This window comes from Malania oleifera, chromosome 11, assembly GCF_029873635.1.
Source record: "Malania oleifera isolate guangnan ecotype guangnan chromosome 11, ASM2987363v1, whole genome shotgun sequence".
In the NCBI taxonomy this organism is placed as follows: Eukaryota; Viridiplantae; Streptophyta; class Magnoliopsida; order Santalales; family Ximeniaceae; genus Malania; species Malania oleifera.
This window is the reverse complement of record NC_080427.1, coordinates 53,926,940-53,943,322: the sequence shown is the minus strand read 5'-3', so window position 1 is coordinate 53,943,322 and position 16,383 is coordinate 53,926,940. Positions and strand designations below refer to the sequence as shown.

Genomic DNA, 16,383 nt, shown 5'->3' with positions numbered 1-16,383 from the left:
AAACTACTCGTAACTTGGTTGACTCTTTTGGAAGTAATGGGCTAAACTTGAATTTAGGTCTTCATTTTAGCTAAAATTTAAATACGAACTTTCCAAACTCAATCCACTTGACCAGCTAACCTAATAAAAGTGTCGAAATATTTAGAAATAATAATTCTTTTTTATATAAAAATTTTGATTATATTAATGTTTAATCTCACTAAAAAAGTGACGCAAGTTCCACAATAAAGAATACTTCACTTTCATGAATTAATGTACTAATTTAGCATTATAAATTCTATAAGTTCTAAATCTAACATGCAAGGATGGTTCCTTATACCAATACTTTTCGATCATAATGTGTCCGAACTCATATCATTTTTTTCACATTAATCATTTTAATAGAGGATTGAAACATTTCATGAATAAATAGGGCTTGTTTTAGTCCCCGATGCAAATGGGTTTAATCAACATTGCAATTTTTGTTTTATTTAAATAATCCAAACTTAAGAACTGAACTCAAATCTAGTCCCACCAAATTGACCTAGGTAAAGCCATGTTGCCGATCAATGAAACGACTTTGTAAAACAATTATTATTTCATTCCATTCAATATGAATTAGGATAAGAATCTTTTCACTATGGGTTATTAAGTTTTTGATTTAGATTTGTTCATATGCGAACAAGACTTAGTATAAAATTAGATTGAATTTTTTAAAAAATTTACACAAATTAAAATTTAAGCCCTAAAATTTATACTTTCAAACACTATCTCAGGGTAAATTTTTAAAACAAACACTCCTACCTATTCCTTGTTATGAATTTATAAAAATTTTACATTGTTATTTGTTTTATAACAATAAAACATTTTAGATGTATAAACTACTAAATTCTTATATTACAACTATTTTATTCCTACTTTGTATCAAATCCAGAGGTCATTGCTTCAGCAAAGGGATTTTTTTTTTTTTTTTTGGTTTCTTTTTCACAAATGTCTTAATAGCCGCCAGTGGAAAAGTTGCATATGAGATTTATAAAAATGAGGTGAGCATTCTCCACAAGGATAAGCCAAACCAATTGATGGAAGGGAGGAAATATCTCACTCTGCTCAACCCAAAGACAAAAATATCTTGCCTTCCTTCCCATGGACTCTCCTTTGCTGACAGTCTTCGCACTGAGCAAAGCTTCGATCTGCAGATTTCAATTTTCTCAATTTCTCATCCACGCTTAAAAACATATACAACCAGGAAATGTCGGCCACTGCAGCATCAATTCACCCATTCACACTGCCAAAACCTCCCCAAACCCATTTCCCTTTGGGTCATACCAAGCCCATCTCAAGGTAATCTCTCTCTCTCTCTCTCTCTCTCTCTCTCTCTCTCTCTCTCTCTCGCTAGACTTGGGGCTTGAATTTGGTATACCTTCTCACTAAAACTCTGTTTCCAGTGTGCGTCCGTTCTCAAGGGGGAGGAAGAAAGCAGCAGTCAGACGTTGCAACCAGAGCAGCGCAGGGGAAACATCAAGAACACAGAAGAACTACTACAAGTTGCTGGGAGTTTCTGTGAATTCAAACTCTCAGAAAATTAAAGAAGCATACAGGAAGTTGCAGAAGAAATACCACCCGGATATTGCTGGCCAAAGAGTCAATTTCACTCACCTTCATTCTCGCATTCTTATTGAGTGTTTAGTCAGTGTAAGCTAATGCAGCTCTGTTTCAGGGCCATGAGCATACTCTGATGCTGAATGAGGCCTACCGGGTGCTGATGAGGGAGGATCTGAGAAGAGAGTATGATGCTTCCATTGGCCAAACAGGTGCAGCGTTTGGGAAAGGTTCCCCTGGCATGGCTGGCAGTTCATGGAAAGGCCCCTTGAGACCTCATGCTCTGTTTGTAGATGAAAATGCATGCATAGGTCTTTCTCATGGCCTCTCTCACCTGGCTTACTTTGTTTATATACCATACTAAATTGCTAATTTGCAGGGTGCAGACAGTGTGTGCACCATGCCAGTAACACATTTGTAATGGATGACGCTCTGGGATGTGCACGAGTTAAAGTTCAGTATGGAGATGACTTCCCAAAAATAGAGGTAATGCTCCCAAGGAGACAGTAAATGCAGGTTTCTGACCTAAAAAAGAGTTATTGAGAGGGAATAAAACAAACTTACAGGTATCTGTTGAGTCATGCCCGGTGAACTGCATCCACTGGGTGGATGGGGAAGAGTTGCCAGTGCTTGAGTTCCTAGTCCAGCCTCAGCCGAAGGAAGGGTATGGCGTGTTCGGAGGAGGATGGGAGAGACCATCAAATGTGTTTGCGGCAGCCAAGTCCTTCAATAAGCAACTGAAACAGCAGGCACAGCGCCATAAAAGAAATGGTAACAAGTAACAATTCTCAATCACTTCATTGCCATCGATAATCAGGACCACAAGTAGCCACAACTATTATTGCTCATGTGTAAAATCCAGTCATGTTGATCTGTTTATATTTTTCAATTCCTGCTGGAATTACAGTGGGAGTAACCGTTGAAGAAGAAAGCCCAGCTCAAGCAAAGGCTCGAGAAAATGCAAGCATGCAGCTTAGGATGGATAGATTTTCAAAACTTTGGAATTGGGTGAAGGAAATCTCCGGACCTAAAAGATGGAATAGAGAGTGAAAGGATGACAATGATTCTATGGCAGTGTCTTTAAGTCATGGTATCTCCAAAAATACTTACTGGATAACACGTCAACGCCATATCAATGTGGCATGCGAATGAGATGTGCAGAAGTATTTTTATACCGCATTAGTATCAGCATTTGTAAATGAATTTAAACTATAAAGAAGCATTGATTGTCTCATATTTCTTAGTCCTGCTATATGACAAGAAATGGAAGTTCATCATTGCCATTTTACTGACCATCAGCACAATAATGACCGTAAAAAATACAGCCAGTAAAATATGTAGGGAAATTATCACGAAATTCCCAAAAAAAACTTGTGAGAAACAAAATAGAGAAAAACACGCGCCAAAGAAAAAGAAAATAATCACACACGAAAGATAGTATTTACGTGGTTCAGAAATTTGCCTACGTTCATAAAGTTGCAGGGATTTCACTATTATCAGGGGAAAAATACAAAGTGCGCCAGTACAATTTTTCCTCTCTCTCTCGAAAACTGCGTCAAGAAAAACCCTAATCACCAAAAAAACAGTTTCTATATCCTACGCACAGGAGGATCAGCCCAAGCCGTAGCGCTCATGGACTAAACCTCAGAAAAATCTCCCATTAAAAAACCACACAACATTATTTCGGGTCAGGTCATCATCCGAATCAAACACAACTAAACTCCACAAAACCCAACAAATCTCCCACTTGGAGACTAGTTTAATCACCAAATCAACCGCAATCCTCTAAAAGAATAATCCTTCATCCTTGCAACTCATCCTCCTGTCCTCAACCTAGAAGGTCAACTGAAGCTGCACACAACTTCAGCTTCTCAATAGTGACACCTTTAGTCAATATATCTGTCGGGTTCTTAGATCCACAAATCTTCTCAAGTATTACCCGCTTATCTTCAACAAGGTAATGGATAAAGTGGTATTTTGTCTGTATATTCTTCGACTTTGAATGAAAAGCCGAATTTTTAGCAAGAAAAATTGCACTCTGACTGTCACTGTGTAGAATGCCCATCTCCTGCTTCTTACCCAATTCATCTAAGAAGTCATGTAGTCAAATCATCTCCTTTCCAGCTTCAATTGCTGTAGTAGACAAAGTAACAATCTTTTGTAGATTTGAAACCCAAGATATAGCTATACCACCCAAAGTAAATACAAACCCAGTAGTACTCTTTCTACTATCAATATCACCAGCAAAATCAGCATGTAAATAACCCTACAAGTTTAAACTTGCACCTGTGAAGCAAAGACATGTATCTAATGAACCCCTCATATATCTCAGAATCCACTTAACTGTCTCCCAATACTGCTTTCCTGCCCTACTCATAAATCTGCTCAAAGCTCCCACTACATGTGCAATGTCTAACCTTGTACACACCACAGCATACATCAAGCTGCCAATAGTTGAGGCATAGGGCACCCTTGCTCATATGGTCCCTTTCTTCTTCTGTCTTCGATGACTATTCTTTGCTTAGTTTGAAATGACTGCTCAAGGGTGTGCTCACTGATTTAGCTTCATTCATGTTGAACCTGCTAAGAATTTTCTTCACATACTCTAACTGTGAAAGCTTTAATGTATCATTAGCCTTGTCTCTAGTGATTCTCATACCAAGGATTTGCTTTGCAGCTCCCAAATCCTTCATTGCAAACTATTTTGATAATTGCTTCTTTAGATTATTAATCCCCTCAATGTTAGACCCTGCAATGAGCATACCATCTACATACAACAATAAAATGATGTAAGAATTGTCAAAGAACATAACAACAGTCATCAGCTTCACATCTCTTGAACCCAATTCTATGCATAAAACTGTCAAATTTCTTGTACCACTGTCTTGGAGCTTGTTTTAGGCCATACAAGCTCTTTCTCAGTTTGCATACTAGATTCTCTCGTCCCTAACCAATGAACCCTTCTAGCTGAATCATGTAAACGTCTTCCTCCAAGTCACCATGAAGGAATGTCGTCTTTACATCTAACTGCTCAAGATGTAAGTTTTTTGCGGCCACCATTCCCAGTACCAATCTAATTGCTGACATCGTCACAACTGGAGAAAATATTTCTGAGTAGTCAATGCCCTTCTTCTGCTAGAACCCTTTGACAACTAATCTGGCCTTATAACTCTTGCTACCATCACGCTTATTTTTTATTCTGTATACCCACTTGTTGTGCAAAGCTTTCTTCCCTACTGACAAATCAATCAATTCCCATGTCTGATTCTCCAATAAGGAATCCATCTCATCCTTCACGGCTAACTCCCACTTGCTTGAATTTTCATCCTGCAAGGCTTCATTATAACACTCTTGCTCACCACTATCAGTCAATAGGAAATAATTTAGAGAGGGTGAATAACGCTGTGGAGGTCTAATGGTCCTGGAAGATCTACGAACTTCAGCTACAGATGTACTCTGATCTACTTGTGATTCTACATTCTCCTTATCCTCTTCACCCCTTTTCTAGATAGTACTTTTAGTCAATTCATCTAAGTTGACAAACTCAGATTTCTTCTTGTCTATCTCTATGACATCTGACACTACAGTTGACCTATCCTTGTACATAACCTGTTCATTAAATATCACATTTCTACTTCTGATGATTTTTTTGTTTTGTTCATCCCAAAACCAATAGCCAAATTTTTCATCACCATAGCCAATGAAAAAACATATTTTAGACTTTGCATCAAGTTTACTACAAGCATCAGAATCAATATGAACATAAGAGCACAACCAAAAACTTTTAAATGGGAAAACTTTACTTCTTTATTGCTCCAAGCCTCTTCAGGAAGTCTGAACTTCATGGGAACTGAAGGTCCTCGGTTTATCAGGTAAGTTGTAGTACTAACAGCATCATTCCAGAAAAGTTTTGGTAGTCCAGCATGCAACCTCATACTCCTAGCACGCTCATTGAGAGTTCTATTCATGCGCACATCCACACCATTTTGATGTGGTGTCCCAAGAATGGTCTTCTCCATCATGATTCCATGTGCAGCACAATACTCACTGAACCCTCCATCTATGTACTCTCCTCCATTGTCTAACCTCAAACATTTTACTTTCAAACCTGTTTCTGTCTCAACCATAGCCTTCCACTTTTTAAAAGTCTCAAATACATCAGATTTATTTTTCAAAAAATAAACTCATACCTTTCTACTTGAGTCATCGATGAAAGTGATGTAATACCTTGAACCTCCAAGGGATGCAACCGGAGAAAGCCCCCACGAATCAATGTGTACTAAAACCAATTTTTCAACCTTCGGTGTCCTGCTAGTTTTCAAGAAGCTCACCTTTTTTTGCTTTCCTAAGATGCAGCTTTCACATATGTCAAAATCAACAGACTTCAATTCTAGTAGTTTCCCTTTTGACAGCAGCATCTTCATCCCTTTCTCACTCATGTGACCAAGTCTGCGGTATCATGAGCTTGTATCAGTACTTACTTCAGCAGCTGTAATTGTGTCTCTTGGACTTGAGGTCATATATAAAGTATCAGTCTTCTTTCCACAAGCCAATACTCTGGCTCCCTTTGTAACCTTCCAAGTACCACCAACAAACAACATTGCATGCGCTTCATCATCAAGTTGTCCAACAAAAATCAGATTCCTCCTCAGGTCAGGAATATGTCAAACCTTCTCCAGTTACCAAACAAACCCATTGGGCAACAACATCCAGACGTTTCCCATACCCACAACATCCAAGGTTATACCATCAGCCAAATACACCTTACCAAAATCACCCACAACATAGTTATGTATGATTTCTTGGTGTGGAGTGGTATGAAACGAAGCTCCTGAGTCCAAAACCCAATCATCAATTGGATTGTCTACTGCAAGAAGTAATGCATCATGTACCTTTTCTATTACAGCATTAGCAGAATCATCTTCATTCTTCTTCTTAAGACTTTTGCATTGCCTCCAAAAGTGACCCATTTTCCCACAATTCCAGCATTGTACTTGTTGGCCTAATCAAGATTTACTTCTATTCCAATTAGAATTTCTAGATTTTGATATGCCCCGATTTGAATTTCTGTCATTACCTCTGCCTCTTGTCTCAAGGTTTAGGGCAAAACCAGCTCCTAAGGTTTCACCTGCATCTTTTCTGCAAATCTCCATAGCCAGAATTAAATATCGTATGTCATTGTACTTTAGTTTTTCTGTTCCTGTAGAATTGCTTACTACCATCCTCATTGCCTCCCAATTGTTTGGCAAGGAAACCAAAACAATTAGTGCATGGATCTCATCATCAAAATCAATTTCTACAAACGACAATTGATTTGTGATAGTGTTAAACTCGTTCAGATGTTGTGGTACTGATGCATTCTCTACCATCTTCAAATTGAACAGTTTCTTCATCAGACGCACCTTGTTGTTTGCTGACGGTTTTTCATACATACCAAACAAAGCCTTCATCAAATCTGTTGTGGTCTTCTCCTTTACAACATTGTGTGCAACAGACCTAGACAGAGTTAACCTGATAACTCCCAGTACCTATCCGTCAAGAAGAGTCCATTCCTCATCCTTCATAGTCGCAGGTTTTTCCCCTAGAAGAGGCAGATGCAACTTCTTCCCATAAAGATAATCCTCGATTTGCATCCTCCAAAATCCAAATTCTGTGCCATCGAACTTTTCTATTTCAGGCGCCTTTCCTGCTTCCCCTGCCATTGCTCCCACTCAAATCTAACCCTAGGCTCTGATACCAGTTGTAGGGAAATTATCACGAAATTCCTAAAAAAAACTTGTGAGAAACAAAATACAGAAAAACACACGCCAAAGAGGAAGAAAATAATCACATGCACAAGACAGTATTTACGTGGTTCGGCAATTTTCCTACGTCCACAGAGTTGTAGGGATTTCACTATTATCAAGAAAAATATAGAGTGCGGCAATACAGTTTTTCCACTCTCAAAAAACTGCGTCACCAAACCCTAATCACCAAAACAACGGTTTCTATATCCTGTGCACAAGATTCACAATGGGCTATAAAACAAGCCAAAAAATTTTCCCAAAGCCATTGCCCCCGGACCCCTAGGAGGCTTATCTGCCATTAAAAAACCACACAACATTATTTCAGAGCGGGTCATCATCCGGATCAAACACAATTAAGCTCCACAAAGCCCAACAAAATATGCTTACGAGCCATCTTCAACTAAAAAAGTAAACAATACAAATAAACATGTTTCATTCTTAACATGGACATGGTGAATTAAGCATCCAAAGCCCATATGGAAATTTTTTCTTCACTATCAGACTCTTAAGAAACCATGATGACTTTTTCAATTTAAGAAGGAAGATGTGTAGACACTTCTAATGCCCAGAATCAGAGACTTGCCAGGCAGAACACATTACAATTCAGGTCCTACACTTCAATGCAAGAAACATCCCCCACACCTGATACCTGTGAATGTCCATATACATGATCTCTAAATCCATATACATGATCTCCAAAAAATATCAGCCTTCTAATTTCAAGTCTGCTACATAATTGAATATTGTCACCTGCAGCACATGCTATGCAATTTACCAGTTGGTCCATGGCAATAGAAACCCATACTGGTTTCTTGAGGTTTCAATTTCTTTAATCAGCGGAGCTGGCATTTCCCTGTTCCATAACAAACTGTACACTCATCTGCCATTCCAGCTATGTGACTTAGGCAGTGTTTGATTCTGTCATTGACAACATCCTGCAACAATAATCCTTCAAGGCTTCAGAATGCAAAAACATATTGGTTTTGAGTACGAAATTTGAAGCTTCAGATTGCTAAGCTCATTTCTTTTGAGTACTACCTCTTTTGACTGATGTGTAAAAGAGACGGTATTCAAATCAATCTAATAAAGTTCTTCCTATGAACCCAAAAATTCGGGAAAATAATCCAAAAATGCAATCTCAAAATTGCGATCATGATTCTCCTTTTTATTTAATTGATCATGGACCTTCAGGCATAGTTGCCTTGTCACTATAGTGACAGATTTGAGATTAGTCACTGCAGGAAATTAATCTAGAAAACTATCAGAAAAATGACCTAAAAACACAGAGCATGTCATACAGACTATTTGACAAAAATAAAATATTCAAGCAAAATTGAAAGGAAAATTTTACAAATGAATTTAGGAAAGGTGTAAGTAAATCAAGACATGAAGGAAAAGCAAAAAAATAAAAGATTTAGCACGCACACACACACATGCTACTATACTGGATTGATAAGAATTGATTAGGAAATAGTGGCAATATTTGCTGTACTTGTGATGGATCTGGAAACCACTGGCATAAGCAGTCCAATAATACAGCACTATAATCAAAGACCAATAAAAGTACAACCTAAAAATGAAATTGCAATATTTACGTAGATTACATCATATAACTAAATTAAGTCCAATACTCTGGCAACACTTTGAAGACTTCCATCAAGAGACTCAAGACTATCGTTAAATTAAGTCTAATAATTAACATTTTGAAGACTTTCATGAAGAGACTCAAGACATTTACAGTAAGTAAAATTTTTTAATATAAAGCAAGAATTCTGTACCACTAGTTGCTCATGCAAACCAAGAGGTGCGGTAACAATGTATGAAACACCTGGGTGCTCACTTGCCGCTTCCGCCACTAAGAAAGGAATATCCTGAAAAATAACAAAGGTCATAATTTATTTCATTATGCTTCCAAGATATGTTAATATAAGTCAGTTGCATACTGATATCACTGAATTCACAGTCAACGGTCAATTCAATAAAATATGGTGTGCTGAATTACCTTATGCCAATGTCGGCCCGGGAAGAGGAAAAATGGGCTTACAATCACACGATTGGCCCCTTGTTCAACACACAAACTGAATGCATCTCTTATTGATGGTGGTGCCAACTCCTAAATATATAGAACATTTTATGCATTGAGAATTTAAATTCATCGACAAGAAAAGGCAAAAGGGGAAAAAAATGCAGAGCTATGCACCAAGGAAGTAGGGTTACTTCACCAAAACTTGAAAAATGCTAAAGAAGTAAGATTCCAATCTTTGCTTCGCAACAATGTTGAGGAAGAAACATGAGCCTAGAAGTCAAGATTGATAATACAATGCACCAAAATACTGTTCCGAAGCCAAAATATACTAAGCTAAAATATTTCTTAGCATATTTAGAACCCAAATTGGCAAAATGACTGCAATTTATGCATAATAAGGTTTTTTTTTATAATAAGGATATCTCAAGTATTTCCTAACAAAAAATTAAAAAACACAATACCCAGAGCACAAGGCTCCCATGCCTTACCAGTGTTATGGAGAGGGGATGGTACAGAGCCTTAACTCCACACTTGGAGAGGCCTTTACTGTGACCTGAGCCTATGTCCCACAATGTTAAGTGTGACGCCATCAAGGCTCATCCTCAAGTGAAACAAAAAACCAAAAAGAAAGGGTTTAGAAAAAAAAAAGTACAAAGAATTGAACAAGAAATCTCACTACTCTCGATTTCGCAATAATCTGATATTGATAATTTGTCAGGTTTTAAAGTTTTAAAGTTGAAAACCTCTAATATGATAAGGAAATTATACAAAAGGACTTGCATTAGGTTTCTTGCGTGGATTCATATCCAAGTATAGACTAGCTAGACATGAATAAATTTGCTCAATAATTTTCCTAGTATTAAGAATTATTTCTATTTCAATAAAAAATAGCAAAATGTCACTACCCTTACATGCATACACAAGTCAAACAACACAATATGCTTCTCCTTATTTTATCTCTGTTTGGAAAAGTGGTGCGCTAAAAGATGCTTCTCTCAAAGGGATGAGAAATGGTGCTGACTAGATATTTCCAAACACAGGAAAGCAGTCCCTCAACTGACATAAGTTCCTCCATATGGTTGGCCTTGTATGTTTCTCAGTTTCTGCATATATGCAGTTCTCCTAATTTTCTGCCATATTCAGATAAATCAAAAACATACAAGGAAAGAATGAAGCCCTCACAGTGGATAGGTGGAACTTCTCTCACTTATTGTATTTTTAAGTGAATTAAATTATGAGAAGATGGAAAGGGGTGGTTAGAAAGTGCAGTTTTGCTTATGCATTTATGGTTGGTATGAGGAAGACAAAAGGTGGGAGGAAAGAAAGCAGGAGAAGTTTCTACATGGGCTCAACAAAAATCAATCTCCCAGCTTGGGGGAATCGAGAGGGATAAAATGACAAGAGTAGAACACAAGACGTAATTTTACTTATTTTCACTAATAACCACAGAGTACATGCATATTTCTCTCTCATTTTTCTGCTCTACCACACAAAAAAAAGAGAAAGGCTTGTTCTTTCCATCCATTTTCCATCTCTCCAACAAAGCACAACAATGGAAATACCGGCAAACCTATTCCTACTCCCACTGAAATTTTTTTAAATATATATACTGAGATTTATGAGTAAATTTTATATATTAAAAAAAAAAAAAAAAAAAAAAAAAACTTAGTGCAGATTTATGCCCTACAACAATGCAGTAACTTAACAAATGACTGAAGGCAGTTAGGTGCCTAGAAACCCCCCGCCCAAAAAGTGAAAAAGAAATTGACACGCCTGCTTGTTTCCTTTTGCATGTCTATCTTGCCTCGCTAAAGAAAATTTCTGGGTGAGCCGTTGTGTGGAAAAAAAAAAATTTCTTTCATTTCTTCCAAATTATTTGTCTCTCCTAACTGTCCATCTTCCCATCTTTCCACCATCCTTATTAACAAGCAAAGCTTCAGCGTTCTAATTAGGTTTTAAATAATGAATCTGGTGGACGAAACAAGATTGACCCTTTTCTTTCAACAGGAATACGGACATGTGCATATCACTAAACTCACTGAACAAGTTAAGCCCATTTTTTTGGGACTCCAGCAGTTTCAAGTTTAGCAAAGTTAAGTTTTCACGTGAGATACAATAGAGATACCTAAATAACAAATTTTTTAGGGGAAAAAAGAAAAAAGAACAACAACAACAATGAAGTAAAGAAATGGAGTTTTAACAACTGATTTAAGTACGAGGAACCTTAGAGTAAAGAATTCATGAAAATTTATATTTTGCCACACAAATAAAAAACCAATAGCTAACTCAAAGCTATTGGAAACTAAGACTCAGGAGAAAAGCACAGATGCCAAGATCAATCAGAATCCTAGAACACTTCAAGTAACCCTACAGTGCATTTATGTAAGCAGCAAACCAAACCCAACTCCCCACCCCACAAAAAAAAAAATATATATATATATATATATATTAAAGAAAACAAAACAAAACAAAAACATGTCAACTTGGATTTTACAAACCAAAAAAACAAGCAGCCAAAAAAGGTTGCCTTCACTGAAACATCAGTTATACAACAATTTAATAAAAGAAAACAAGAAGTCCCAAAACAAAAATGACAAAACATAATGCACCATTTGTGATTTGTTGCTGACAAAATATAAGGAAAGCAAATAAGAACTGGAACCTCACAAATTTTACTAGCTAGTACACAATACAAAGCAAGCTTAGCAGGGGGGAAAAGATAAAGGAAAAAATATCAAAATTCCATATAGCATAACAAGATTTTAAAACAATTTTTTTCTTTTTTTCCCCTCACAAGGCAAGCACAAACTTATTACCATATGAGCAGGCTCTACAATTGGGTACCCAGTTTTCTCTCTAAACATTGCTACAAACTCATCTGAAATATAGAGAAGTCAAATAATAAAATATACGAATAAAACTATCATTATTATTTTCAAAAAAAATCACATAATATACTTGAACAAAAATGGATGACTCACTTAGCATGAGATTAGACTCCATACGTCGCGAACCATGGTCAACAATTATAACACCATCTCCATTGCCCACACCATCTGGTGCTACTCTGAAACCATCATTTTTAGTATCCGCACACATCTTTGTTGATATAAATCTATTTCCTGTGGATTTCTTTTGCAGCTTTAAAAATCTAGGGAGGTCCCATCTATGGCTTATTTGAGCTTTGGTCATTGGATGTCTTTGATTTTCATAAGGACAAAGCAAACATAAATCATTAACAGCCCAAACAAGATTCAGCAAAGCCTTGAAATGAAAATATTAACTTGTAGGAACAGAAATGGCAAGGTAGAGGTGTACCTTATGATGGTAAATTTAGAAACAGCGGATGATGTCTCCATTAAAAATTTTGCTGGTGCTTCCTTAGGATGGAAAGAAGTAGGGAGAGGAGAAGAGAATCTACGGGAGAGAGAACGAAAAAAGAGAAAAGCAGTTACTCTCCTCACTGTTCAACAGTAGTGAAGCCAGAGGAAACTAATATTTATCCTGTAGACCGTAATGATAGGCTAGAAGAGACGATAAACTGTTTGCAGTCATCTATATTAATATCCTAGTTGAATAAAAAATACAAGAAAATAAAAACAGTAAGATTCTAGACCAAAAACCTAGACAAGCAACAAACATTGGGAGCTCTGTAACACCACTATAAACAGTGAAACCCTAATTATTCTCAACCGAATTGAAAATAAAACGAATATTTCTTTGCCTATATAAAATATAGAGTCTAAATCCCAAGTATCGATTCTTAAACAGTTCGACAACAATCCACTTTGGAATTTCATTCATGATAAAATTCACAATTCTACCTTCAAAAGATCAGAAAAGATACCAATCACCAGAACCCAGAACTAAAAATAAAAATGTAGTCAAAGAAATCCCAACAAAAGGCTCAGTGCAAGGAGAAGAAGAAGAAGGGGCAGCATACCTGCGAGAGCGAAAGCGCCGAGGCACCGCCGGGCTGCCGTCGGAAGCAGCTCTGTGCGTAAGCCGGAAAGGTAAGCAATAAGGAAAGGGTTCGAGTGCTTGTGTCGCGAAACGGAGCTTCCCACTACCGTTACCGTTTGGCAGTTCGCAACTTCGGATTCCGAGGGTGAATTTTCTTTCGGGTACCGTCCGGTGAACGCACGTGCCGCTACGCCGGAGAGAATCGTCACCGTAACGACGTCGTTTTGAAATTAGCCGATATTAAACTACACATGACAGGATTATTGTCTCCGGACGACAAACATAGATAACAGCGATAACTTTGAAAAATATAAGGAGACAAGAAAAGAAGCAAAAAGGGCTGTTAGTGAAGCTAAATATAGATCATTTAATAATTTATATGATAGATTAGGTACAAAAGAAGGGGAAAGAGATATATTTAAACTTACGAAAGTTAAAAAAAAGAAGAACAAGGACTTAAAAAATGTAAAATGTATAAAAAGTGAGGATGATATTGTCTTGGTTAAGGACAAAGATATTAAAGAAAGATAGCGAAATTACTTTAGTAAGTTGTTTAACGAAAACCAAATAAAAGGCTTAAATTTAGAATTGTCAAATGAGGAAAAGACTAAAAATATAAGATCTATTCGAAAAATTAGAGTTAATGAAGTTAAGTTTGCACTAAAAAAGATGAAAAATGGGAAAGTTATGAGACCAGATAACATCCTAATTGAAGTTTGGAAATGCTTGGGTGATAACGGAATTATATGGTTAACTAATTTATTTAATACAATTGTAAAAACTAAGAAAATGCCAGATGAATGGAGGAAAAGTACTTTAATACCTACATACAAAAATAAAGGAGATATTCAAAATTGTAATAACTATCGTGGAATTAAACTTATGAGTCATATGATGAAATTATGGGAAAGAGTAGTTGAACAAAGATTAAGGTTAGAAACGAAGATCTTAGAAAATCAATTTGGTTTTATGCCTGGGAGATCTACCACAGAAGCTATTTATCTTTTAAGAAGATTAATGGAAAAGTTTAGAGAAAAGAAGAGAGACTTGCATATGATATTTATTGACCTTGAGAAAGCATATGATAGGATACCTAGGGAAGTTCTATGGTGGGTTTTAGAAAAAAAGGGTGTATGTTGTAGGTATACCGATGTCATTAAGGATATGTACGATAGAGTAATGACTAGCGTAAAGACTATAGATGGAGAAACTAGAGAATTTCCAATTACCATAGGTGTACATCAAGGATCTGCTTTGAGTTCTTATCTTTTTGCTTTTGTGATGGATCAATTAACTAAGAGTATTCAAAAGGAGGTTCCATGGTGTATGTTGTTTGCAGAGATTGTATTATTTGACGAAACTAGGGATGGAGTAGAGGTTGAGTTAGAATTATGGAGAGAAGCTTTGGAATCTAGAGGCTTTAAGATAAGTAGAAATAAAATAGAATATATGAAATGTAATTTTAGTAATGATAGGAGGAATATTGGAGACAAAGTTAAACTTGATGATGAAGAAATAAATAGCACTTGTAGATTTCGATACCTTGGATCTATTATGCAAGCTAAAGAAGAAATTGAAAATGATGTAATGCATAGAGTTAAAGCAGGTTGGGTAAAGTGGAGAAGTTCTTCAAGTATTCTATGTGATCGTAAAATACCCTTAAAATTGAAAGGGAAGTTTTATAGGACAGCTATAAGACCAGCTATGCTATATGGATTAGAATGTTTGGTGACGAAGAAACATAATATCCAAAAAGTAAAAGTTGCCGAGATGAGAATGTTTAGATGGATGAGTGGTATAACATTGAGAGATAAATTAAGGAATGAACATATTCGTGGTAGGTTAGGTGTAGCTCCTATAGAAGATAAGATAAGAGAAGGACGACTCAGATGGTATGGACACTTGCAACGTAGGCCTTATAGTGCACCTGTGAGGAAGAGTGACTTAGTTACTGTGGGGGGCAGTAGAAGGGGTAGGGGTAGACCTAAAATAACTTGGGAGGAGATAGTGAGTAAGGATTTAATATCTTTGAATCTATCAAAAGAAATGGTCCATGATCGCATAAATTGATGGAAAAAGATTCACATAGCCGACCCCACTTAGTGGGACTAAGGCTTGGTTTTGTTGTTGTTGTTGTGTTGTAGGACGACAAACAAAGTAGAATGGTTCATAAATAATCTTGTCAAACCATGAATGACTTATTTCTTCAAACTAATTAAATTTCAATTTAAATATGAAATTATAAAATTAAATGAAATATACTTGTCAATCTTGTAATTTAATTCACTTCATTAGTCACCAATTAATTTGTTTAAAAATTTAAACAATAAAATTATTTAATAGACTTATGAGTCAACTAGTAAATTAAGTTCATAATTCATTTTTGTGTATTAGGAATATTTTTGCATTTTACATTAACATTTGTTTTTGTACATTAGCATTTGTCTTTAGCAGTTCACATAAATACCTACTCCTCTTGTTCTTTGGCATAACACATATAATAAAAAAATTCTCTCTTTTAAGAGATAATTCTCTCTCTCTCCCTCTCTCTCTCTCTCTCTCTCTCTCTCTCTCTCTCTCTCTCTCTCTCTCTCTCTCTCTCTCTCTCTCTCTCTCTTTATCTTTGAGATCACAGAAGAAATAGTGGAGAAATTTGTGAATTCTGGTTTGCGTTCGTAGCTCGTAGTCTCTTGTGACTACAGATTTTTGTAGCTGCTTCCTCTTCTTCTTCAGTGCTGCTACAGATTTCTGAAGCTGCTTCTTCTTTTTCTTCTTCAGTCGCTGCTGCAAATTTCATGATCTACTTCTTCAAAAAAAAAAATTCAATTTTTTTCATGGTATCAGAGCTTCTACTTCATTTAATCTGAATCTTATTTCAGAAAATTTCTGTTTCTTTTGCTCTCTATCGAGAAGACCAGCTAAGGTGCACTTCTTCGAAAGATTGGCTAAAATCCCGCAGTATTGGTGCTCATATCCTTCAAAAACCTCACTCATTGTTTTCACTAGAAGTTGCAGGAATGGCCAGGAAGG

General features: G+C 36.5%; 2 protein-coding genes across 2 annotated transcripts; one reads left to right on the top strand and one right to left on the bottom strand.

Moving 5' to 3' along the window:
* The first annotated feature begins 952 nt into the window (after positions 1 to 952).
* On the top strand, positions 953 to 2,812 carry LOC131168452 (chaperone protein dnaJ C76, chloroplastic-like). Its single transcript, XM_058127881.1, has 6 exons — positions 953 to 1,320; positions 1,425 to 1,620; positions 1,697 to 1,889; positions 1,958 to 2,064; positions 2,145 to 2,349; positions 2,486 to 2,812. The coding sequence occupies exons 1-6, from the start codon at positions 1,229 to 1,231 to the stop codon at positions 2,626 to 2,628; spliced, it is 936 nt and encodes a 311-aa protein (XP_057983864.1). The 5' UTR covers positions 953 to 1,228; the 3' UTR covers positions 2,629 to 2,812.
* A 4,961-nt stretch (positions 2,813 to 7,773) lies between these two features.
* LOC131168453 (sirohydrochlorin ferrochelatase, chloroplastic) lies at positions 7,774 to 13,562 on the bottom strand. Its single transcript, XM_058127882.1, has 7 exons — positions 13,334 to 13,562; positions 12,709 to 12,807; positions 12,372 to 12,589; positions 12,207 to 12,268; positions 9,367 to 9,477; positions 9,143 to 9,235; positions 7,774 to 8,299 (listed from the first exon to the last, which is right to left on the bottom strand). The coding sequence occupies exons 2-7, from the start codon at positions 12,747 to 12,749 to the stop codon at positions 8,198 to 8,200; spliced, it is 627 nt and encodes a 208-aa protein (XP_057983865.1). The 5' UTR covers positions 12,750 to 12,807; positions 13,334 to 13,562; the 3' UTR covers positions 7,774 to 8,197.
* Between the last annotated feature and the right edge of the window lie 2,821 nt (positions 13,563 to 16,383).